The 26801-nt window shown below is 36.7% G+C and overlaps 1 protein-coding gene across 1 annotated transcript in view; it reads left to right on the forward strand.

The window, feature by feature from the left end:
• The window catches only part of NECAB1 (N-terminal EF-hand calcium binding protein 1), a 147239-nt gene that overhangs the window by 101851 nt on the left and 18587 nt on the right, over nucleotides 1-26801 (forward strand). Inside the window, exons 6-9 of the mRNA XM_079143806.1 lie at nucleotides 11430-11566; nucleotides 18064-18185; nucleotides 20929-21005; nucleotides 25540-25593. Of these exons, the coding sequence (XP_078999932.1) occupies nucleotides 11430-11566; nucleotides 18064-18185; nucleotides 20929-21005; nucleotides 25540-25593 (390 nt within the window). The remainder of the gene's footprint in view (nucleotides 1-11429; nucleotides 11567-18063; nucleotides 18186-20928; nucleotides 21006-25539; nucleotides 25594-26801) is intronic.

Here is a 26801-nt window from a genome sequence, read left to right on the forward strand (position 1 = left end):
ATTTACCTGCAAATGCCATAATTTTATTCTTCTTTATAGATGAATAATATTCCACTGTGTATATGTACCACAGTTTCTTTATCCATTCATCTACTTTATCCAACCATCTAGGTTGGTTCCATGATCTAGCTATTATGAATTGAGCTCCTATAAACATTGATGTGACTGCATCACTATAGTATGCTGATTTTCCATTGGGTATAACCTGAGGAGTGGGATAACTGGTTGAAATGGTGGGTCCATTCCAAGTTTTCTGAGGAATCTTCATACTGCTTTCCAGAGTGTCTTCGCCAATTTGCAATTCCACCAGCAATGTATGAGTGTGCCTTTTCCCCACATCCACTCCAACAACTATTATTGTTGTTTTCTTGGTAACAGCCATTCTAATTAGTGTGAGATGAAATCTTAGGGTGATTTTGATCTGCACTTCTCTAGTGATTAGAGATGTTGAACACTTTTTCATATAATTTGTTGATCACTTGTATATCTTCTTCTATGAAGCGTCTGCCCAATTCCTTAGCCCATTTATTGATTGGGTTCTTTGTATTTTTAGCGTAAAGTTTTTTAAGTTCTTTATAAATTTTGGAGATTAGTGCTCTATCTGAAGGACATGTGGAAAGATTTTCTCCCATTCTGTAGGCTCTCTTTTCACATTATTGATTGTTTCATTTGCTTAGAAAAAGCTTTTAAGTTTGAATCCATCCCATTTATTGATTGTTGTTTTCATTTCTTGCACTCTATAGTCTTGTTAAGGAAGTCTTGTCCTAAGCCAACATGATGAAGATTCGGGCCTACTTTTTCTTCCATTTGGTGCAAGGTCTCTGGTCTAATTCTAGATCCTTGGTTCATTTTGAGTTGAGTTTTGTGCAGGGTGAGAGTTAGGAGTTTAATTCATTCTGTTGCATATGGCTTTCAGTTTTTCCAGCACCATTTGTTGAAGAAGCTATCTTTTCTCCATTGTATGCTTTTGTATGTTTTTGGCACTTTTGTCTAGTATGAGATAACTGCATTTATGTGGGTTTGTCTCTCTGTCTTTTATCCTGTACCATTGGTCTACCTGTCTATTTTGGTGCCAATACCATACCTTTTTTGTTACTATTGCTCTGTAGTAGAGTTTAAGGTTTGGTATTGTGATACCTCCTGCATCACTCTTCCTGCTGAGGATTACTTTGGCTATTTTGGGTCTCTTATTCTTCCAGATGAAGTTCATTATTGCTTTCTCTATTTCTATGAAGAACATCATTGGAATTGCATTGAATCTGTATAGCACCTTTGGTAGAATGGCTATTTTGACAATATTAATTCTGCCTATCCAAGAACATGGGAGATCTTTAATTTCTTTCTTTAGTGTTCTGTAGTTTTCATTATAGAGATCCTTTACCTCTTTTGTTAGATTGATTTCCAAGTATTTTATTTTTTTGAGGCTATTGTGAATGGAGTAGTTTTTCTAATTTCTCTTTCAGAGGATTCATCCCTTGTGAATAGAAATGAATTTCTATTTTATGAATATGATTTACGAATGTTGATTTTATATCCTGCTACTTTTCTGAATCAATTTATTAGTTCTAGAAGTTTTCTGGTGGAATTTTTTGGATCCTCTAAATACAGAACCATGTCATCAGCCAACGGAGATAGTTTGAGCTTTTCTTTTCCTATTTGTATCCCTTTAATTTCTTTAGTTTGTCTAATTGCTCGACTAGTGTTTCAAGGACTATGTTGAATAAAAGTGGTGAAAGAGGGTTTCCCTGTCTTGTTCCAGTTTTTAGAGGGAATGCTTTCAATTATTCTCCATTTAGAATGATGTTGACTGTGGGCTTAGCATAGACAGTCTTTACAATGTTGAGGAATGTTCCTACTTTCCCTATTTTTCCGAGTGTTTTGAGCCTGAAGGTGTGCTGTATTTTATTAAATGCTTTTTCTGCGTCTATTGAAGTAATCTTATGATTCTTAACTTTAAGATCTATTGGTGTGATAAATTACATTCATTGATTTCCAGATGTTGAACCAACCTTGCATCCCTGGGATGAATTCCACTTGATCATTGTGCACTATCTTCTTAATATGTTTTTGTGCATGATTTGCCAGAATTTTGTTAAGGATTTTTGCATCTATGTTCATCAGGGATATTGGTCTAAAGTTTTCTTTCCTTGATGTGTCTTTGTCAGGTTTTGGTATCAGGGTGATAATAGTTTCATAGAATGAGTTTGGAAGGGTTCCCTCCTTTTCTGTTTCATGGAATACTTTGAGGAGTATGGGTATTAGTTCTTCTTTGAAGGTCTTGTAGGACTCAGCTGAGAATCCAACTGATCCCAGGCTCTTTTGGTTGGTAGGCTTTTGATGAGTTCTTCTATTTCATTGCTTGAAGTTGATCTGTTTAAATTGTGTATGTCCTGCTGATTCATTTTGGGAGGATTATATGTCTCTAGAAATTTGTCAGTATCTGAGATTTTCTATTTTGTTGGAGTGTGGATTTTCAAAATAGCTTCTAATTATGTTATGTATTTCAGTGGTGTCTGTCATATTTTCTTTTTCATCACCAATATTAGTAATTTGAGTTTTTTCTCTCTCTTCATTAGTGTGGCTCAGGGTTTATCACTTTTGTTTACTTTTTCAAAGAATCATTTTTTTTGAATTGTTTCTTTTATTTCCTGTCTTCTACTACTTTTGGTGTTGATCCGTTCTTTTTCTAGGGCTTTGTAATGTTAGGTCATTTAGTTGTTGACTTTTTATTCTTTTCTTGAATGTGCTCCTTGCAATAAATTTTCCTCTAAGTACTGCTTTGATAGTGTCCCAGACATTTTGATATGTTGTATCATTATTCTCATTTACCTCTAAGAATTTTTTTTATCTCCTCCCTCATGTCTTCTGTTATCCATACATCATTCAATAGTGTATTATTTAGTCTCCAGGTGTTGGAGTAGTTTCTGGTTTTTTATTTATCATTGATTTCTAGTTCATTCCATTGATATGATAGAATACAAGGTAGTATCTGTATTTTTTGTATTTACTAAGGACTGCTTTGTGGCATAACATATGGTCTATTTTAGAGAAGCATCCATGTGCTGCTGAGAAGAAAGTTTATTTACTCATTGATGGATGGAATATTCTATATATGTCTGTTAAGTTATTGCTTGTGTTATTGAGTTCTATGGTTTTTTTTATTCAGTTTTTGTTTGAAAGATCTATCCAGTGGTTAGAACAGTGTGTCAAAGTCATCTAGAATTATTGTGTTGTGGACTATTTGGTTGCTGGATTTGAGAAGGATTTGTTTGATGTACATGGATGCACCATTATTTGGTGCATAATATTTATGATCATTATGTCTTACTGATTTATGGTTCCTTAAGTGGTATGAAATGTCGTTCTTTATCTCTTCTGACTATCTTTGGCTTGAAGCCCACTTTATCTGATATGAGGATGGAAACTCTTGCTTTTTTACCGAGTCTGTGTGAGTGGTATGTTTTTTCCCATCCTTTTACCTTAATCTGTGGATGTCTTTTTCTATGAGATGAGTCTCTTGAAAGCAGAATATTGTTGGGTCTTATTTTTTTTAATCCAATCTGCTAGTCTATGTCTTTTGATTAATGAGTTTAGGCCATTAACATTCAGGGTTATTATTGAGATATGATTAATATTTGTGGTCATTTTGGCTTATTTTTGACTTTTAACTTGACTTGGTTTCTCCTTTGATTGGCTTTTCCTTTAGGGTAGTTCCTCTCTTTGCTGAATTACACTGTTGTTTTTCATTTCCTTCTCATGGAATATTTTGCTGAGAATGTTCTGTAGTGCAGGCTTTCTATTTGTAAATTCTTTTAACTTTCGTTTATCATGGAAGGTTTTTATTTCATCATCAAACCTGAAGTTTAGTTTTGCTGGGTATAGGATTTTTGGTTGGCAACCATATTCTTTCAGGCCCTTCTATCTTTTTTAGTGTCTGGGCTGAGAAATCTTCTGATATCCATATTGGTTTTCTGCTATATATAATCTGATCTTTTCTCTCACAACCTTTGAAATTCTATCTTTATTTTGTATGTTTGATATTTTCATTATAATGTGCCTTGGTGTGGATCTGTTGTAATTTTGTACATTTGATGTCTTGTAAGCCTCTTGTATTTGATTTTCTTTTTTTTTTTTTTTTTTTTTGTATTTGATTTTCTATTTCACTCTTCAGGTTTGGGAAATTTTCTGATATTATTTCATTGAATATATTGTTCATTCCTTTGGTTTGTAACTCTGTGCCTTCTTCAATTTCCATAATTCTTAAATTTGGTCTTCTCATGATATCCCATTCATCTTGGAATTTCTGTTCATGATTTCTTACCATCTTCTCTATTTATTTTCAAGATTATAGTGACCCTTCAGGTTTCCAATACCTCACCTTTAAGGGGGAGATCAATATTAGCAGCACCCAAAACAAACAATATGCAGCCATAAGCCAAATAGCCCCATGAAGACGTTAACAGTATTGTAATAAACAGAGGATGAGTTCAATTATTATCAACAGTATAACCAATAGGTTTGCAATGAGGTCTACAATTTCTAATGGTGAATGGGGAGAGGTGTAAGATGTAACTGTTAATGGGGTAAGAAGAGAGTATATAGGGGTACTTGACCATAGGAAGAATTAAAGTGAAATCAAAAGAAGTTGGTTATTAGCATGAGAAAAGGAAGAAAGAGACTGGGGAAACAGTTAAAATAGAGCAAAGAAAATTTAAATTTAAATTTAAAATTTAAAAAGAAAAAAATCTACACTGTAACAGTCATATACTATTCAATCCTCCCAATCTTCAGTAGCCTGATACATGAGAGGTACCTGACAGTGAGCTTCCAGACTCCAGCAGGTGTCTCAGGATGGGACATCCTTTAGGTGGATGCCGATGCCCCACCCAAAGATGTCAACTTCTGCTTTGGAGATAATCCAAGATGGCTGCACCTGCTTCCAAACGTGCTGGTAGGTAGGGAGCCACAGCATAGGCACTGGTTCCCTGTGGGGCACAGGCAGGCTGGGGTCCTCATGCCCCTCTCCTCTCCCCACTTTTTGTCTGAGTCTGCTTTTCTTTGTCTTTGCGAACTTGTACTGCTCAGTTTGCTTCTGCTCCCAGCCAATTCACTTCAGTGTGGGTCCCCCTCAACACAGAGTTTGGGGAGGCCAATTTCAGGAGTTCCATGGGCTGTGTGACTCCAGCCCCTTTGGCCTTACTAGGATTTGTATGTTCCCCCTTTTTATATTCACCCACTTTCGGCTAGAACACCTCCCAGTTTCAGCTGTTGTTCTCAAATTAGCCACTGTTGTTCTAGTGCATATTTGTTGGCTACTTTGAAGTTCTCTTGTTCTCAGAACTGTGCCATATCCCATTGCTTCCCTGCACTTCTTCCTACCCATCTAGGAGTACCCATGCCCATCTTGTGGCAGTCAGTGATTTTGTCTCTAAACACCTACAATTTGAGTTTGATGATAACACCTCAACTGGCCTTGTTGTCTGTTGGACAACAAGGTTGTCCTTTTTTTTCTAGTTCTGTCTACTTTTATGTGAACATTTCAGGGTTTTCAAAAACTATACTTCCAATATGCACATTTTCCCCAATCATTCTGTTACTATTTATCTGGTTTCTATACTTTTGTGATTCAGAATAAGGGACTGGACCCACATATAATGCTAGATTCACACAGACTTGAGGAGAAAGGAAAAAATCTTAGCCAACATATCTGAAGATCTGTAGAGAAAGAAAGAAAGAGGAGTGAGGTCTGAGAAAGAATTTTGGAAAGAGTCTAGGAAATGAAGTGCTCTGCCAGGGGACATGGAGGACAGCATTCATTAGAGACAAAGAGAAATGCAAAAAGTGTGGTTTAGATTTGCAAATTGTATCCCACATACTATCCTGGATAAGAAACAAGTCAAGAATGTATAAGCTTTTTGATTAATTTTGCAAAATTAATTAATCGATTTTGAACCCCACATTTTAAATGTGATTAACTCCTTAAAGACTGAATTCATGGGTCACAGTCCCAATATAGTAACAGATATGTACATAAGAGGGATACATTTTTTGGAATGCAAGGCAGTAGATGTATAGTAGAAAATATATGTGAGAGAGCACTCAGGAAAACTAATTTCTATGGAAAGCCTGTAATGTGGAACACTATGCATTTATCCCCTAGGGGTAGTTCTGAGGTAAACTCTGATTGCAGCAGACAAACCCAGGTCTTGTGAATGTTGATTAAAGATCTGTCCACTACACTCTGTAAAATCCTTCCTCCATTATGTTAATAGCAGTAATAAACCTATATCAACAACTGTGAGGGAGATGCCACACTGAGCACTTCACATACCATATTTCATTTGCCCCTCAAACCAAGTTTATGACAACTAGTCTTATTCACAGTTCAGCAAATAGGGATGTTGCAAGAGGAGTAAACTCAGAAGCTGAGAAAGAAGTTTGGAAAGAATCCAGAAAGTGAAGTGCTCTGCCAGAGGATATGGGGGACAGCATTCATTTCATAGTTCACACAGCTGTCAATCGACACAGGTATGGATCAGAACTTCAGTGTGACCATCCTCAGACCCAAATTCTTAACTACCACACTGTTATTAGGTGCCTGTGAATGTGACCTGGGTCTTCACCTGTTGCCTGTTAATCTCCAGATGTGGGCTGATACCAAGAATGTTTCCATACTTACACACAAGTGCATTTTCCTAAAGATCCACTTGTTTGAAGAGGATAACATCTCAGGAGAGTGGAATCATTCTTTAGAGAAAGACATCTAGGATGCTATAATTTCCTGGTTTGAAACAGCAATAGAAGGATCCAGAGGAAAGAAACCTACACAAAATCAATCCTTGAGAACCTTGACATGAGTCTTTTACAATGGAGTATGTCAATATGAAGGTCTTAAATAACATAACTTATCTTTAAAGTATTTTCAGATTTCAAACAATGGGATATTTGACTGATTTCAAATATTGATTATTTAATAATACTTTATTCCAAAATTATAAGCTTGTTCATGCTCTAATTTGAGGCTGCATAATTCACTTAATCCTTGGGAATCTGTAATCTGAAATTATTTTGATCTCTTGTTTTGCCATCTAAGATTTCCAAAGACATATCTGGGATTAACCTCAGTCCATTTTGAAAACAGTTATGGACCAGTTCTTCATTTGTTCTTTTTTTAAGTCTTAAATTTGATATGGTATCCTACCAGCTTAGAAAAAAAAAATGTGCTATTTAAAATAAGAAAGCCCAAGAATATTTAAAAGAAGTAGGACATAGGTAATGTGTGCAAGCTAGTTTAGACTTAAAAAAAAAAAAAAAAAGTAACAATTTGAGGAAGGAGAGAAAAGGATAAAAAGATAACCTTATCTTTGCAGAGTGATTCTTTCCTGTTATGGAATGTAGCACAGATGTCTCACAGGAGATTGGAGAGAGCTACAGAGTGTGGATCCACAGGCATTTAGAAACATTGCCCCCAGAGAAACATGATTGTAACTGACCTTGTAAACAATAAGACACTAGACTGGATGTCACCAGCTTGATTAATTTTCAGAGAGGGCAAATATAAACAAGGAAGTCTGATGCTCTGATTTTCCTAATTAATTCAGATGATTCATAGTGGGTTAATAACTAAGATCTCCACTCTTCCATCAACCAGATGGGCAGAGCTTGCTTCCTGAGAAATGATCTGACAATTAAGACTCACAGGCAGTCCCCACAAGAAACCTCATTTTCAAAGTACTACGTTTTGAATGCTAGGATTTTTACTTGAACAAATGCTAGCCCTATTCCAAGGTCTGTAAAAGGAAATGTAAAAATTGAAATGTTTACATTTTGTAAAATTGAAATGTTTACATTTTGGCTTTTCAAAGGCAAAAATAGAAGTATTAATGTTACTTTGTTAACCAATATATCAATCGTCAATTGTAATTGACCTTATCAATGACTTGAATAAACATTGCTGAGATCTGTGAAATACCCTGTTAGCTTTCATTTGGCCATATCCTTTCTAACAGGCATAACGGACTAAACTGAGAAAAGAAAAAATAAAAAAGAAATTTCATCTGTACATTTGATTTTTAGTGCTTTCTTAGACCACTAGAAGTTCTTTCTACCATTCTCTCAAAGGAACATGCATCTTACACCAACATATCAATCTTTGGGGAGTTAGCAATCCAAAGATCTCTTTTTGTACCTTCACAACCAACACATTTGTTGAGAATAAAAAGGACCCGGCTTTGACATTTTCCAGCTTGCTATCTATTTAATTTTCCATCTGCCTCTTTCACCACTGCCTTCCAAAGGAACATCTGCTGCATATCTGAAATAAGGGAAGCAGATTGGATCTGTGCCGCCTGCGTCTGCAGTCCCAAAGCTTGGGATCCAGAGTAAGGGAAGGGGAGAAGACCAGCAAATGGTCCAGGAAGTGAAATGAGGACAAACAGTCTGTTAAGAGCAAAGCTGTGTTTCCCTTTATTGCAGAGTCCACGTGACCAGGCAAGCTGGGCAACAACGTCTGCAAACAGCAAGGGCCAGATGCAGGGACACAGCTGGTGATTGGTGAGCAGCAAGAGCAGCTTCTAGGGCTTGACGTTCCCTCCGGTGCCTTCATCTCCACATGGTCTCCAGTTCCTCACATATTCTTTAAGCATTTATGAGGCAGCTGCTGAGTGCCAGACTTTGTTCTGGGCATTCTGGAAACAGAGATGAACACGACATAATCTTTGTCCTTAAAGCATTGACCTAAAATAAGGAAGAAAGACAAGTAAATGACAGGTTACAATAGAAAATGACAAATTGTATGCCCTAGGTAGGAAAGTGGTATTACAGAATACAGAAGGGGAAGGAACTGTGGTTCACGCAGTTCTGAGAAGAAAAGGTGGTGTAGACTTGGTGCCATGAGCTAAGTCGCAAAGGATAAGTGGGAATATTAGAAAACAAGCCTCTTTTCTCCTTATCACCACGGGGCAGCACATAGCAGCTAACCTTCTTAATTGATTCAAAAAACTTAATCCCCCAGAGCCTTATCCCCACCTAACATCCCTCTCAATGTCAAGGCATCAGTATTTATGTCAAATACATCTACCAATGGGGATGTGGTATTTCTTAATGTTATCTGGAGAGTCACAAATGGGCAGAGTAAATTCTCATCCAAGTGAGATAAAAGCGTCAAGATGATAATTTCCTGTTTTGCTACATAGCACAATGATGGAGTAACCAGTTATCTGTTTGTTAACTTTATTCTTAAATATCTGACTTTATCTGAATCAAATTCTTTATTTAAAAGCACAATAGTAATGTGATAAATTCTTAGGGCTGAAGTTTATCTGCAAAACAATCAGGTATGGAATGAGGATCTACGTAGGGCACCATGAGGAATACAGACATTTAAGACCTGACCTTTGGTCTAAGAAGCCAAAATCTAGCTGCAGTGACAGAAGTTTTTTAATTAGCTAACAACAAAATCCACTTTCTATAGCTGTGACATAACAATGACAGATATTTAACATTTAAAAGAAAAAAGAATAAGGCAAACTCTATGTTTCTCTGTTCAGTAGATGTATACCTCCTTCACTTTTCAGTGCTTTCTACCAACAGGTATAAAACTCTCTACCTTTTACTCAGGATTAGTCATAGTGTATGCCGAGATGCAAATATGTTTGGCATAATATCTGACTATGCAATTATGTTTTGTCTTCATTTTAACAAATTTTCTTTTAAAAAATATACATTGGCCAAATGGAAATAACTGTGGGGAAAGAGTCAAACACAGGCTCTTTTCTATCAACATATTTTCTTTCTATCTCAAAGTAAAATTTTCCTTGATTTTAGAAAACACATTGAGAAATGATTTTTTGAAATTTGTATCGCCAATAAATAGCAAGCTGTGTAATCAAATTCAGTATTTTGTATATTTTAACTTGATTTAGCTCACCAAAAATCCTTATAACCATGAGAATGCAACATTTGTTTTATGGTTATTTTCTTAAATAGAATTTAGACACTTCAATTTTTAATTTTCAAATAAAACTATTTGTAGGGTAGATAAGACAATTCCTATGTTGTTTACCTGAAAAGAAAGGGCTAAAAGAGAGACTGATGATTGAAACCTTTTCTATTTCAAATTAAGAAAGAAATGAGATTTCTCTGTGACATTAAATTTCTCTGCTAAAAGAAAATATTCCAAAGAAATTTATACAAGAAGTCACATTCCAATATTTTATAGTTTAGAGTTGATAAAAAAAAAACAGGATATTGTTGAGTTGGAATGTATGCTGAAGTTACTTAGCCTGATTTATAAGTGAGAAAGCCGAGACCTACAGAGGTTAAATAACTAAATGCTGTTTTTTTGGATTTATAACCATGCCTCGGTACATCAGGACTCATGGCATTACCTTATCACAATCATTCCTTTCAATTTTGTATTTTGAACCACAAAAAATAAATAAATGAAAAGAAAGAAATTAAGAAATTAATTTTTGTTTGGAACAGAGCCAAATAAATCTTTTTTTCCTTGGCTGAACTTGAATATATACCATTCCCACTTAACGATAGAAAATAGATTTAACTGACTGGTCCCATGAACAGAAAGAGTGGTTCTGTTGCCCTTTCCTTCTTGCTAATCAGGTTTTCTTCCTTGGTTCTCCCTGAGACTTTAGAGGGTAGTAGAGTTGTATGGTGGTACCATTCACAGCCCCCACTTACCTTGCTGAGCTCAGCAAGTACTGCAACTAAGACTGCAGTGATCTGCCTGTAGACCCAGGGCTGCAGGAGAGAATGATGCTTTCCTGACTGAGACAGCTGCAAATGAGCTTCAGGTAAAATTACTGAGAGAGACATGAGCAGATTTAGTAAACCATTGGAATATTCCAAGACTTAACATACTGAATTTTAAAATAAACAGTCTCATTTCCTCTGGATTCATCATAATACGAATCAAGCATAATAAATATATCAAGATGGAATTAAGCCAATTGCTGAAACATGACTGCATTTTGTTGGTAATAGAGGGGAAAAAAAAAAAAAAAAACACGGCATGGTCATCATTTAAATGAAACGTGGCAGCCATGCTCCAATCTTTTCTTCTCACAGATTATTGTTTTCCTTTTCTACCAATATCTATTTCATAATTCTTCTCTTTTGTTTTTGTTTTTTTGTTTCTTTTACTTAATTGAGGGGCAGGTGCAATGAGTAGTGATATAATCCAGTCTTTTCTGCAGCTCTTTGACTCCATTTCTGATAGATGGAGAGAGCTCCTCCAAGGCACCACATCTTTTCTCTTCTCTCCACCCTCCCTTTCCAGGATTTGTCTCAGGTCAAAAGGTACACAGAGGAAAAAACTATCCCTCGTTATTTTTCCCCCTCCATACTTCTGATTGTTTTTTTTTGGTTTTTTTTTTTTTTGTTTTTTTTTTTTGTTGTTGTTGTTGCCTTAGGACTATCAAGAAGCTTCCAATTTGGAACAATTTGTGACTCGATTTCTGTTGAAGGAGACATTGAATCAGCTGCAGTCTCTCCAGAATTCCCTGGAATGTGCCATGGAAACTACTGAGGAGCAAACACGTCAAGAAAGGCAACTAAATGTTTCAATACAATGTCTCTGTGTTTGTGGAAAACTAAACAGTCATTATACTCATACTAGTGAAAACTAAATTGAGAATTCATAGATTTAAAAGGAATAACAAGAACCTCCACTGGGTGCTTGCTTTATTATTTACTTTTAAAAAACATCATTTACTTTTTTTTCCCTCTGTTCATCATCTATCCAAAAAATAATTCATTAAAAAATAATAGATGGGGCTGGGGAGACAGCTCAACTGGTAGAGTGCTTGCCTTGCAAGCACAAAGCCCTAGGTTCAATCCCCAGCACTGCAAAGAAAAAAAAAAAAAAAAAAGATGGAGAAGGCATTAAAAGACATTAAAAGAAATGTGGATGATGTTAAGATATATTTAACATGATATCAATCCTTAAGGAGTCTAAAACCTAATATAAATAGGACACAGACACCAAAACTATATAGTACCAAGTCATAAATATTTAGAAAGGGAGGGAAATTGCCAGTAAGTTTTGGAAAAGTAAAAGATTAAATATAGATAGAGGATGAAAATCCACTTTGTAGAGTTTCTGTACAATATGAGACTTGTCTTACAAATGAGTATAAATGATGGGAAAGGTCATTACAGATTAAGTAAACCTTGATACAGACTTGAGAATTTAATAAACCTAATTATTTTAGAATATGGAGAAAAACAAATGATAGGAAAGATTTTAAAATTCAGTACCACCAATAGGTCTCATTGAGAATAAGAATGATATTATAATAGTTATATAAATAAAGACAATAATACTAAAGAGAAATCTATGTAATAAGTTTGTAAAGAAACATGAAATCAGTTTCATTGTGCTTCAAGACATTCAGTTATCTTCTGCTCAAAGCTGAGAAGTTGGGTTGTTGCTTTCCTAAAACTAATTGTTACATTTTGCCATGTTCCTCCGCCCTCCTCATGAAAATAATTCTAACCAACAGTTGGTGCTTTCTTGAGTTATTGTTCATACCTTGTAAGCTAGAAAAGGGTATAGCAAAACTCTTGCTCTTGCAACATATTTTAGCTGATATGTCCCTTTAAACCTACAGATGTGCCTTATCTAACTTTTGCATCCTAAATTGGGCAGAACAACACAGTAAGTTTTTTTGAACAGGCTGATCATAGACTGTTTTGTAGGACCAATTTTTCTAAACAAATTAATGGATACGTAATTATTAGGACATCTCCAGAAAATAGTGAAATTTTCAACCATGTGTTTACAGTGTCAAAATGAGTGAGCACCACCAAATTCTAACAAAAAAGCCTATAATTCCAGAATCTAATGAGCTTGTGCAGCTGACGAACACAGGGATGCACCCTTCAATGGATCTGTACATCATTCTTCACAGTACAAACTCTATTCTCACTGTGTTGGGCGAGTTCATATCAAATAGCAAAAAGTAACAATTAGTTTTAGAAAAGCAACAACCCAACTTCTCAGCTTTGAGCAGAAGATAACTGAATGTCTTGAAGCACAATGAAACTGATTTCATGTTCCTAATAAGAAAGTGACGCCTCTTTTGTTGTTTCTTTTGTTTAGATTTTCTGGAAATAAAATGAATTCTCCTTTTTTTAGAATCAATCATTTACCACCTGAGAAGAAGTTGAAAAAGCCTCCGCCCTCCTCTTCATCTGCACTTCTGATTCTCTTCTCTGGTTTCTCCTGTAAAGTTGTGTTGCGCATTTGTCATCACACAATGAATGTTTAATGAGCAACTGTTCTTTGTGTTAGGCCACAGGCTAGCCTTGAACTCTTGTGAATGCTGCCAACAGCTGCATATCAGCTGTGCTTACTGAAGAGGAGAATAATAATAAAGTTTAAGGAAAGTGGAAGAAACTAGAGGACCTTTTATTTCTAGATTTCTCACTCAAAGCCAACTTGAACAAATAGGAATTATTGCAGATCTAATGTCAGTGTACAGAGTGTTATTGTATGCTATTTGACTAAGGCTTCCAGGGATGCCCAAATTCCACCCCAAATCTGTGCTACTCCTTCTTGAACGTTTCTAAATAAATGCATAAATAAGCAAATAGAAAAAAAGTACCACTCTGGGTTTGTGAGCATAACATCTGATGTGAAGTCTTTAATGAACCAGAAGCACATGAATTAACCCCAGCCTAAAGGAGTTGTACTTCCTATTGGCTAGTTACCCAAAACCAAAGTGAAGAGAGCACACCAGTGAAACAGAGAGCAAAGCTGTCCTTTTCCCAGGATGTCCATCAAGATGCCAATGGAAAGCACTATGGGGATTGAAGACACACTGGGTCAATAGGATGAATTTGAATGGCACAATGATAATCTGAGATGATCTGGAGCCTCACTCATCCCATCTTACCCACCTCTCATCTAACTCCTCCTAGTTTGTTGGGTCACTGGACAATACTTTCTCTGGAAGCCTTTACTGCTCTCAAAATAGGATTTCATGTCTCCCACTGTATGAGCAAGTTCTTCCAAGGTATCCTCTATTCAAATCTACTCAGCCCCTTACTTATTTATCTCCCCCATTAGACTTTGAGTTTCCAGATAGCAGGGACTTTACATTGTTCTCCTCCACTTGGTATAAGAGAATTCTAAGTAAAGGGAACCTTTCAGAGGAGCAGTTGGTAAGGAGCTGGGAAAGCGAGGTGACTAATGTAACTGACTTCAGAGATTTTAAAAGATCTTAAAAACTAGCCAGATGCATTCAGACTTAATTCTACCAGAGATTGTCATTGGTAGTTGTTAGCAAAAGAGCAATTTAATGAAACCAAGGTTTAAAGAAAATTAATCTATGATATGTAGGTGGGAGACTCTTAAGAAAAAGGAGAGAGAACACATGTGGAAAAGAGAAGTTAAATCGGTGTATCCAAAACTCATCAGTCTCTATGTTGTAAAGGAAGATTCCATGATGTTCTGATGTAACACACAGGCTTCATTAAAATCCCTTCAGTTGTAATAATGTGCTTCCCTTTCAACATCAACATTACTTTGGGATTTAATATCTGTGAAACCTAGAGATACAAAGACTTACTGGGATATAGCAAATTTGGAGAAGTCATCTATTCTATCTATCAGCCCCAGGGCAGAATCACGCAGTATCATTCATCCTGCAGTAATGAGTTAGACATGCTGTGTTGGGCAAAAAGTCTGTGTCTATTCATGTGAAAATGGCAATTTCAGAGAGAAGGGATGTGTGCAGCTGGAATGCCACAGAGGTGAGATTTTCAGATGGCATCCTATAACAATCTTTGTATCTGTCCTGGCAAATTGACTAAGCGGGAGCCACTTTAATTCCATGTCTTTTGGAAGAACTTAATAGCCAATGACAAGAATAATCATTACATGATACTGAAGTTTCTCTCTAGAGGACCCCTGTCTTCTTACATAAACCTCTCTTTCTCACAAGCTACATTCCTGGGAACCCTGTTTAATTACATGTAGATTTCCTTTGTGTAATGTAATCTACAAGTCTGATCTCTTTTCCAGAGTTCTTCTCTATCCAGGGATATGAATGATTCCTTCCAGGCTCAGAAGTTATTTTCCTCCTCTCAATAGCTGTCTATTATAGAAAGACAGAAAAGCTTTATTTTCCCCTATAAGTGATTATAAAGCTTCACACAGTTCTATTGTAGCTTGAACATAAAGAAATAATCACCCATTCCTGTGACCACCAAAGCTGCGGAAAGTTGGGTTTTCTTATGCACCAGGAAGATCTATAGGGAAATTTAGTTAAAAGATTAGAGATCAAACATATATGATTTATTTTTCTCCCTCCCTAGCCCTTCACAACCCGACATTAAAAGCACCTGGATACAAAACATTATCCCTTAAAAATAAGAAGGACAGAAGAGCCAGAGGAGTAAAAACTTAAAACTGGAAGGAAGATGAATCTATTGGAAACTGATTTAAAAGTTCTTGGAAAGCTGAAACAAGTAGGTGGCATGAGAGTCAATGCAATGCAATGGGCATCGCAGAAACTCTAGAAAAGCTCAAAAATGATCATGCCATATGCAACTGAGAGTGAGGTGAAAGGATGGACAAGTTGTTAGAAGCCATAAATCATCGCCCCTCCCCAATCTAAAGAACTGTGGAGCTGAGCGATCTGAAGAAGGTGGGCAGAAGTAAACCTGGCACAAATGGGACTCAGGGCACAATACTGAAAAGTAAGACCGTATAGTTGAAGACTTTGATACTGAATAGTAGATCTGAAACCTCCTATATCACTCAGCTTTTCACCACTTTGACAAAACAACTGAGAAAATCAACTTCAAAGAAGAAAGATTTATTTTGGCTCACAATTTCAAAAGTTTCAGTCCATGGTCACTTGATGCTGTCACTTTGGGTCTGTGCTGAAGCAAAACATCAAGGCAGGGAGTGTGGTGGAGCAACACCACTCACCTCCTGGCAGCCGTGAAGCAAAGAGAAAGAGAGGAAGGGGTGGGAACAAGATATAACCCTGAAACGCATCTTCAGTGACCTACTTCCTCCAAAATCTAGACCTTACCTCCTAAATTTTCCACCACTTTCTCATAGTGCCATCAACTGGGGACTAAACTGTCAATGTATAAAACTTTGGGGGACATTCTAGAGCTATACTATAATGCTTTGCATGCTCAGCTTCCAAATCATTAATAGCTAGGCTCATACACTCCAGTTGGGATGTTATTCTTATGTTTCAAAAGAAAAGATATTATGGTACCTTGGATCAGGTTCCTCTGATAAATGGACCCAGCCAGTCGGTTCCACCATGGAAGCTATGAGTTGGCAATCCCCACCATACACGCAAAGGTTTCAGTCAGCCTTGTTGTTCTTCCCTCTGAAACGTGTGGGAACAACCAAAGGAATGAATCAAACATGAGAAAGAAGCAGAGGAAACATTTTCCAGAGATCAGAGGAAAACTTTGAAAAGAAAATTATCAATACCCTCAGAAACCTAATAAGCTATACTGCACTTATGAATTCAGGACAGGATGATGTTAAAAAAAAGGACATTCAGAACTCACAAAGGAACCCTTGGAAATTATAAGTACAATTGCAAAAATGAAATTCTCTGAGAATGATTTCAGAATAAAAATGTAACAAAATCTCCACACAGCAATGAAAAACAGGAAAGATATAATAAGAAAACTAGAGGGTCAGTCCAAGAGGGCCAGTGTTTTCAAAATAGCATTTCCAGACAAAGAACAAAGGAGATAAATTATAAAATAATTGAAGAAAAAGTCTCCAGAATAAGGACATTGGTTTCCAGCTTAATAGAACAGAAGAGCCCATTATTACAAATAACAAAATTACAACACAAAAGCATAACATTATGAAATTTCAGAATCCTAGAGACAAAGATAAGTGTGCAAAACTCCCCAGAGAGAAAAACCAGGTTATGTACAAGTTATCAAGGAAACATCAGATTTTTTAATAGTGACATTATAAAGCAATTAAAGGATATTTTCCACCAAAACAAGGGAGGGTTAAGCCAACAGAGTAGAATAACTGAAGGTGTACTCCCTAGCTGGTAGAAAATAAAGATTTTTAGATGAGTAAATTAGTATTAGATCTGTCTACCTATAACAGAAATATTATATATAGTGACTTAGATACATAAAATTTTATTATCTCCTACTAAAGAAATCTGTGAGGGCAGCCTAAGGCAAGCATAGCATCTCTACAGATTTATCATTAACCTTCTTTCTTTTTCACATCTTGAATGCATGTCCTCCACTCTCAAGTTCATCTCAATGATCCAAGATGGTTGTTGATGTTCCAACCAATATACCTACATTCTAATCAGCAAAGAATAAGGAAAAGAAAAATGCTTCTCTCCCAGCAGAATCCATCCTTTGAAGCAGACCTTTTGCATTTCCTGTGACATTTCCATGTATATATCATTGGCCTGAGCTTTATGTATTGGGAAGTTAATAGATAAAGCCTAAAATTTAAAAAAATTGATGGAAATTTAAGCATGTTGCATACCAATAAAAGAGTAAACACAATATAATAACTTGCTAAAAAATCTAGCTTGTGAAAGAGGACTAGGGGTAGGGTTTAGACATAGGAGGAATGAGCTTCTGTTTGTTGAAATAAGACTTTTTAAAATATGCAGATATATAATTTGGATCAAAAATTAAATTTAAAAAATGGATTAAGGAAAGAAAACTCCATAGGTGTTCTCAATTTGAGCAAAATACAACAGCAACATATGCACACATACTTTCCCCATTAATGAGTTGGTCCATGAAGAAAAGAAGTTTTGTTTAATTTACAAATGACAAAATTGTTTTTATTTAAGACTTTTAAATTTAAAAATAAAAAATGCCCAGAATTCTGTTCCTCAGGTTCACATGCTATAGTCCTAATCACCCTGGGTCTTTGGAGCACATCTGCAAGCAGTACTTCTCATAAGCTTTCAGTGCCCTAGAAAACCTTTGTGACGGATGCTTGGAGACTGTCCTGGAGGCAAGGTGCTGAAGGCTTGACAATGAGGCTCAATGTTCTCTCTGTTGTCCCAGGCAAGGGCCAGCCAAGCCAGAAGTCCTGTCCATTCAGTGGCCTGGCAAGCGATCCAGCCGTCGAGTCCAGAGACACAACAGCTTCTCTCCCAACAGCCCTCAGTTTAATGTCAGTGGTCCAGGTAATGCAGCCTGTGTTGTTTTTCTTCGTTATATTCCATGTAATTTGCGTTTACCAGTGGATCATTCAACAGACAACAGCTCAGACAACAGGAGAAATGGAACACAGCCTTTCTACCAAATGAGTTTGACCCTGAAGTGGTAAAGTGTGCAGGGCATTGCAAAGTGGGTGGGGATCCTGACCCCCAGTTCTGTCGGATCCTAGCGGCTGTGCCTGGGAAGCACACAGAGGTGTTGAGCAAGGAGGAAGGCACTCCATCTGCCCATACCCCAAAGATGTGTCCTCTAGTTCTACAACTGACGCCCAGAGGTACTCTTTAGGCTCCACCCTAATGTGCTCCAGATCTCCAGGCCTCCCTAAGCATGCCCTAAGTTCATCTTAGGGAAAGGACGTTTGTCTCCTGTAACATTAAGATTAGTTATAGCTGGTATTTATGAAGTTCATAATACAACATAAGATTTATTGGGTTAATTTTTACTAATACTTCTTAGGTTATTACATTTTAAGCATATCATTTTTAATTGTTTTAAAGCAACCTGAGGTAAGAAACTTAAATGTTGCCAAATACTGGAGTGAGGTGTATAAGGCAGGCATATATACATGCGCATTTTTCACTTGAACATGTCATTTTAACACAAATGAATCTTTAAATAACTGCAGTTTATTTTAGAAAATAAAAGTACCAATAAGTATATGTATTTTATTATTCTGACTGCACTTGAAAGTTAACAGGTTGCTTTCTTGAACACAGTCTTATTTTATCCCAACATCTTATAGGATAGATATCATCCATTTCCATTTTCCAGCTGGTCAAACCAATGCTCAGAAAGTTAAATGAACTGTCTGAGATCACATAGAATATCAGGCCATTTTTATTGTGAAACAACCTCAAAATCTCCTTGGTTACAACTGGGAATACTTGTATTACTTTCTCATGGTTCTGTAGTAGGTTGTGATTTGGGTTGTGAACAGCTGTATGTGGCTCCAGGACAGTAGGTTGAGTTCTGCTCTGCTCTTCACTTAGCCCTTTTCTGGGATAAGTGACAGCTGGAGAGCTTTCATTACTGGTGTCAGAAACACAAGGAGCCAGACCAAAACACAAGCACATTTAAAACCACAGATAACATCTTGTTTGCGAACTTTCCATACCCAGTAACAATGGGGAGGGAAATATGTTCTGCCATTGTATTGGGAAGTACTGAAAAATTGCCAGTAAAGGGTATGTAATACATATACACAGCAGGAAAAAAGTGAGGAGTTGAACCAGGCATAGTGGCATGTGCCTATACTCCCAGAGACTCAGGAGGCTGAGGCAGGAGGATTGCAAGTTCAAATGTAGCCTCAGCAACTTAGTAGAGCCCTAAGTAACTCAACGAGACCCTGTCTCCAAATAAAATCTAAAAAGGGACTGGGTATGCTGTTCAGTGGTTAAGCACCCCTAGGTTAAAAAAAAAAAAAAAATTGGTATCAAAAAAAAAAAAAATTGAAGAATTGGGAAAAATACAATCTGCAAAGCCTAATTTGAAAATGATAATGCTAGATTCTTGAGGCAAAACAGATCATTCTTCACATTTCACCATTTGGAATCAGGGACATTGACATGACAGCCACCTTAAATGCTTTTAGGAACAACCTATATTGGAAATACGTGAACTAATTTGTGAATTAAAAAGTAAACCTAAACCACGTGTACCCCCCGCCCCAGTAGTCACTCCTGTGTGGCAGTTTTAATGCTCATTCTTGCATCATAATTTATTTGGTGGTCTTTGAGGGGTTTTCCCCAAGATGTTAGCTGGAGAAGTAAATTCTGATGTAAAGCTCCACCCCTTTATAAAGTCTTGTCTTCATTCCTTCCAGGTTGAAACAAGGCTTTATACTTTTGGATTAAATCACATTCTCGTTTCAAGAAATATTAAATAACATTAATTCAGCAATCCCCTGTGAAAATACTCTGAGTCGAAATAAGGATACACAACGGAGCCAGGATATTTGTGCAGGAGTCTCAGACCACACCTCTTCCCTCTGAGCCTTTGCAAAGTAATACTAATAATAGCTACAGAGTTTCTGTAATGTTGAACCTGGTGCTAGATACTCAAATATATATTCCGTATGAATATATATGCATATATACATGCATCCATATATATATGTAATATATACCACATACATATATGTTTCATATATATGAATATAAAGCAACAGTCTCCAGTCTGCAAACTAAACTGACAAGCTGTGATTAGGGACCAGAGTCCTTGGGTACTCAAATTAGTCCCTGGGAAAGGAGGCACCAGCTATCTTGCTCTTGTGTTTCCTTCTTGATTAAAGCAATTTATACCCTCTGTGGTCAGAGGTTTGTTTTTCCTGGTTCCTGCCAGGCCCCTACAAGTAAGTTTAGAATTATTGATTCTTTCCTTTTTTTTTTTTTTTTTTTTCAAAAGAAAAACAACTACCTATGGGGTAGTAAAACTGGCTCAGCAGGATTTGTGCTTTTGAACATCAAAGGCCAATACAGACAACAACATCAAAAACAAAAACAAAATCAAAAAATACAGTCTTGTAGAAATTAATCCACTGGAATACGCACACCTCTGTGAATCAATAGCTAAGAAAATACTCACAGGAATACATTTTTTAAATGTGTTTACAAGTCAGTGACACTGCATTTCTCCTTCTGGGTTAAAGGAGAGATAACCAAGCATCTCTACTCTAACATTTAACATGTGGCCCTCCCGATTCCTCCCAAGGCTTGCTAGAAGAAGACAACCAGTGGATGACCCAGATAAACAGACTCCAGAAATTAATTGATAGACTGGAAAAGAAGGTGTGTGCTTCTTTTATTTCTTCTCTCTTCAACTTTTCAAGTTATTCTAACCCAGTTTTCCTCATTGCCTCAGTATTCATGGGTGCCTGAAGAATAGAATAACAGGATTCCAGCAATGTCAAGAATGACTGCTTGGTAGTAATTTATGGTTGTTGTTCTATTGTTGTTGTTGTTGATGATGTTATGGTGGTGGTTTATTTATTTGTTAAAGCAAATACAAATGTTCACATTAATTCTCTCTACTCTTCTTGCTGCCAGTTATAGCTAAAATAAGATACAGGGTTGGGAATTAACTAAATCAGCTACACTTCCTGGTTCTTAGGTCATCAAGTGACCTGGGTACCTTGAATGATGCTTAGGGCAGCTTTTAGAGATGACCTAGTTGAAGTCCTGAGAGTCTTTAGTTTAGTCTTAGTTCATATCAAAATATAGTGATAGTACTGTTTTATGGTAGAGGCAAGCTTTGTAAATCAGTAATAAAATGTGTCTTCTGCGAATGCTAGGCACCCAGGAAGGAATATTTATGTTTGAGAGAATCACTAACTTTAAGGAATCCATAATATATTTGTAAAAAACAGGCTGTATTCTTAAAGACACAGAGTTAAAAGATAGTGTTTTTAAAAAATGTGTGGGTAGCACAAAACTGAATTCATAGATAATACTCAGTAAATATTTGCTGACTGTCTGAGTTGTGCCAAAGGAATGCATCAGATGCTAACATCTACAGGTGTTCACCCAAGGGAGTGTCACTGCAAGCTTGGGAAGGTCTCATGTGCAGGAAAGTTTAAGGTGAGCTTTAAAATTGATGAATCAATTAGGAATTTGATTCCAAGCAACAGAAATCACCAATGTAATTTAATAAAACTGAGAATTTTCTGGAAGGATATGGAATTTCCCACAGAATCAACAGATAGTTAGAGACCTGAATTCAGGAAAAGTCAGAAGATAACTCCTAAGACCTACGTAACAAGAAATACTTAACCTCTCAGTTTACCTCTACTGGAATAAGTGAGTTCTAGACACTTCCATTCTCTCCACCTTCTGCTCAAGATTCCACTTCCCAGGAGGGAGAGTTTGGTCTCATTATGGTCACATGCTGGCCTCTTGTATAGAGGAGGGGAGAACACCTCAATTAACAGTCCTAGAGCACTGAGTGAAACAGAGAGGTGAGTCCACTCCAAGAAAAGCATCATTAAGGTTGGAATAAATGCTGATCAGCTGAGAAACTGATGAAAAACTAATACTTTCTATGGAGAAGTAAAACATTGATCTACAGTGAAGGCATGAACAGCAGTCAACTAGATCCACTCTGTTCAGAGTCTTTATCTGGGGAAGTAGTAACAAAGAAAGCTGTATGGACAGAGTGCAGCCAGTCTTGAGTGGCCTTGTGTAATGGACTAAGGGAAGTAGATGTGGTCTTGGAGACTACAAGAGACATTTATTATAAGTGACAAGCCAAAAAGATCTTTTAGGTAGAAAATTATGCAGGAAGATGTAAACTGGATCAAAAAATGAGAACAGATTAAAACAAGAGAAGACTAGGTTCAGAGCCCCCTGAAACCAGCTTAGACTATGGCATGAAAAAGCAAGTTTGTGCACCTAAACCCACTGGGCTCAGGGATAGCAAGAATTGGCCCAGATCAAGTTAATAAGATAAACAAAATAATAACAACAACAACAAAGCAGATTTGAAAGACTTGAAGTGAAATTAACAGCACCATTGAATGGGCATGGTAGGAACTCAGGTAAGAGTCTGAGGACTTGACTGATTTGTCTGAGATAATTATTACATTAATGGAAGAGGGAGAGACAAGTGAAAGATAATTTCTTAGGTCATGAGAAGGAAAACTAGTTTTTCAGATGCATCAATTTCAAGGTGTAGTAAGACACTCAGACTGAAGTACCCAGTTAGTAGGAGAGAAGTCAGGCCAACAGGTTAAGGTCCTAAATGCTAACTTCACACAAATGAAAGCTCAGGAACCTAAGGAAGGGAAAGGCTTTTGAAAAGGAGATTCTGTCAAAGAAGAGCCAGGTCAAGGGGATGTGACTGGTTACTGTGGAGAGCTCCAGTCCCTCTGACAGGGCATCTTCATTAATTAAGTTTGGACACTTACTAGAACAAATGCCTAAACTATGAGCTCAATGCGAATCAACTTCCCTTCTTTCTTTTTCATTAATTGATGTATGAGTCGAAATGGAAAAACACTGGCTATGAAAATTAGTTTTCTACTATTGGAAGTCCTGAAAATTCAGGACCCCTTTTTGAAAAAGAAACCCTATTAAAATATAAAGATTCTGTTGTTAAACATAATTAGATTAATTTAAAGAGTAGACATACCTCTTTTTAAAGTGATTTTGAAATACTTTGCAAAACTGCCTTTATTTGGTGTCTGAAGTTTATATAGTTACTTTTAAAGGAATGGATCATGCTTAGGTCTTCTCTTTTGTTCTACTTCTTTTCTTTCAACTTTAAATTCAGGTATTGTCGTGTCTCTTTCTTTCCCCAACTTTTGTCTCCCTCCCTTCCTATGAGGAAGTTTTATTTGGAGAACTGTGTCTGGGAGTCCTGCTGAAAGTAGAAGGGGATGGTTTCCAGCCCTGGGCTCCAGCTGTGTGGAGCTCAGCATGAGCCATCTTAACAAGTGAGAAGCAGTCCAAGTCCAGTTTTCTTCTACAACTTTTTCTGTACTGTGCTGAATTAGTTTTTTCAGAGGAAAACTACCCAATTGCCATCTGTGGCCAAGAGCATGTCATCTCACTGCTGCCTTGTTTCCCGCAGTTGTTAACACTGGGTTTAATCTCCCCATTAAAAAGCAGTGTCCCTGCAGTGGAACATATGCTGTCTTTTCTGTCCATTAAGTATTTATGACTAATTCTCTCTACACTGTAAACCAAGCCTAATTCCATTCATGTGGCAGAAAAACAACACTTGTTTTTTTTCTGCAGGTTTTCTTCGGATTTTCCTTCTGTCCTCTCTAGTCTCTGTATTTAATGTGGATATACTGAGGTTTTATGTTAGGTTTTGCTTGAATGTTGCAGAAAATTCCTTTAATGTTAAATGAACAAAACAGGGACAAAGACAACAATAAGACCTCTTTCTCCTTCATGAAGTCCTCAGCCTATCATCAGATCCTAGGACATCCTCACTTCAAGGGGAGTAATAGAAGACCTCAATTTATACAATTTGTTTTAAGCTTTTCTTACCTTAAATCAAAGAAGGTAGAACTGAAAAGTAGGTGGTGTCAGGAAAATACTCAAGGTGATTACTATGTCAAAGTTTCCATCTGTTGAATGATTTTTAATATTGAATTTACATCTATATTTATTATTTAATTTTTCCCTCATGGAAAGGTTATGACTTAGATAGGGAATGTATCCAGCCACTCATTTGTTCAGTTTTCATTGAGTATCTACTGTGGTTCTGGCACTGTTCTGACAGTGGAAATATGGAAGTTATCAAACTTGTGGGATCTTTAGTATCTGGAGAGACAGACAAACAAATAAAAGAAACAAGGTAAAATCAGATAGGGGGAAATGCCGTGAAGGAAAAGTAGGACAGTAAGATCAAGATGGAGGCAGAACCCTCAAAGTGAGTGATCTGAGAAAGTCTCTCTAAGGAGGTTACATTTGAACTGAGATGGCAAAGGGTGAGAAGCAGCAGTTAGAGGAAGTCCTAGGACAGGAGAATTTAAGGCAGAATGAACAGTAAATGTAATTACCAAGTTAAAAATCACAAGTTAAGTCACTTACCTAAAGCCCCACCGCAGCAGAGGCACACAGCTAGAGCTACATAGCACCATTATTGACAGGCTTATTATTACAGATAGAATTTCTAGAACTTTCAAATGGATTTCTTATCCATTTGAAAGAATTATAGTGCATAATTTTCACTTGGAAGAAATGCTAGAATATATATTCACAGAATGAAGTTCTGTGGTTTCATGGGGGACAGTAGTCTTATCCATTGCTGATCTCAGAAGATGCTAAGGTCTTTACAGAAGTCCTTTATTTTGTGACTATCAATAGTATTTTCATTTACTTCTTAATAGCTGTTCTTTTTAACATAGCAGTATGTGTGCTGTTGTGTACATGTATTAGAACAATAGACTAATGTCTATAATGACCTCCCTAGAAATGTAGAAATGTGGCAATACTCACAGCCAAAGAAACGATCCTGTTAGGTCTAGTCATTCTAACTTTTTCTTTTTACCTTTCTGTGCTTCCCTTCTCTGTACTCATATATCTCTCTCCTAAACGTAGCTCTCTAATGACATCACTGAAGTAAGCTTAAAGCAATAACAAATTGAACACATCTAAAATAAATCCTTACAACTGATATATAAATGGGTGGAAGAAGTCTTTGTTAAAACAGTTCAATTTTTAAAATATCAGAATTTTTTCATCTCCTTTTAGGGAATGAGGTTCTTTTGGTTCAATATTGATGATGAATGAACTACCTTATGAATATATAATGTTGGTTTCAGTTATCTAATTTCTGGTTTTATCCTCTTGCTATCTCTTCTTCTAACTGAAGGATCTCAAACTGGAACCACTGGAAGAAGAAATTATTGAAGGGAATACTAAATCTGTAAGTATATTTCTAAGTTAAATTTTAGAAATATATATTTTCAAGATATGATTTAATTTCTTCAAAAACTATTTATTATCTTATTGAAAAATTAAATAGCACATGGACATGTTTTATTTTGCATGCATAAATTGTGACTTATGGAAACCTAATATGTACTTCAGAGAAGGTCTTGTTGACCCACGTCTCTGGCTCCTACCCATCTGCTATAACTTAGAACACAAAGGGAGTCTTCAGAGGAAGCCCTGGGGATTCTCAGAAAAGTTTACTAGTGGTTGTTATCATCAGAATCCTGTAGCTGTGCACACTTTCACCTGACATAAGCTATATTTTTTTCACACTTTCAGTACTTGAATCAAGACAAGTATGTGATCTGTGTTAATTCATCAGGAGCCCTGAATTTTAAAGTGATCAAGTTCAGTGGAAAAGTAAGAGTGAGGTATGGAACACCCATACCAAGAAGAGCCAGTTTAAGCAGTCTATAGACACAGGAACTGTTAGCCTTGTGATCATGTGTCTGTTATCATCTCACAGATTTGCAGGGAGGGAAAACTATACTCCAGTCAAAAAGAAATGAATGTGATTTTTCTTACACCGAGAGAGACAATGATCTATTTTAAAATAATTTCCTAATGTGACATTATTGCCTGTGTGTATGAGGGAGAAAAAAATCATCCAAGGGTCATTTGTGAGAGGTGGCAGTCATGCCATTTGCTGGCCTTGACAGAAGAGAGGTCACTGCCACTTCTAAAAGATCAGCACATCTATCATTACTGATTCAGTGACACATACGTTAAGAAAAATGTCATTAAGAAATACATTAAGAATGAGACTGTTGCATCCTGCATGACAGTTTATTCAGGGCTGGCAGGACCAGGCGGTGAGGGGGATTAGGAAAAGACAAGCAGACACAAAAATAGAGAAAAAGCTGGGACTCAGTGGATCACTGATAAACCTGTTAGGAAAGTAGTGGCCAAGAGCTAGCTCAGCATGTTTATTATATAGGTTTTAACATCAAAGGGATTTAAAGTTTCTTCAAGATAAACAGATCTGAAGTTGAAGTAAAAACAGCCCAATTAAGACTATCAGCTTGTTCCCATGACTCTCTGCCTCTGGGCAGCTAGCATTTGAACCCAAGGTTGAAACTGATAAAATTCTGAGGCTGGTACAGAATTTCCCTTTGAACAGGGCATAGACATAGCAACCTG

The sequence above is a fragment of the Sciurus vulgaris genome (assembly GCF_902686455.1).
Source record: "Sciurus vulgaris genome assembly, chromosome: 1".
Taxonomy (NCBI): domain Eukaryota; kingdom Metazoa; phylum Chordata; class Mammalia; order Rodentia; family Sciuridae; genus Sciurus; species Sciurus vulgaris.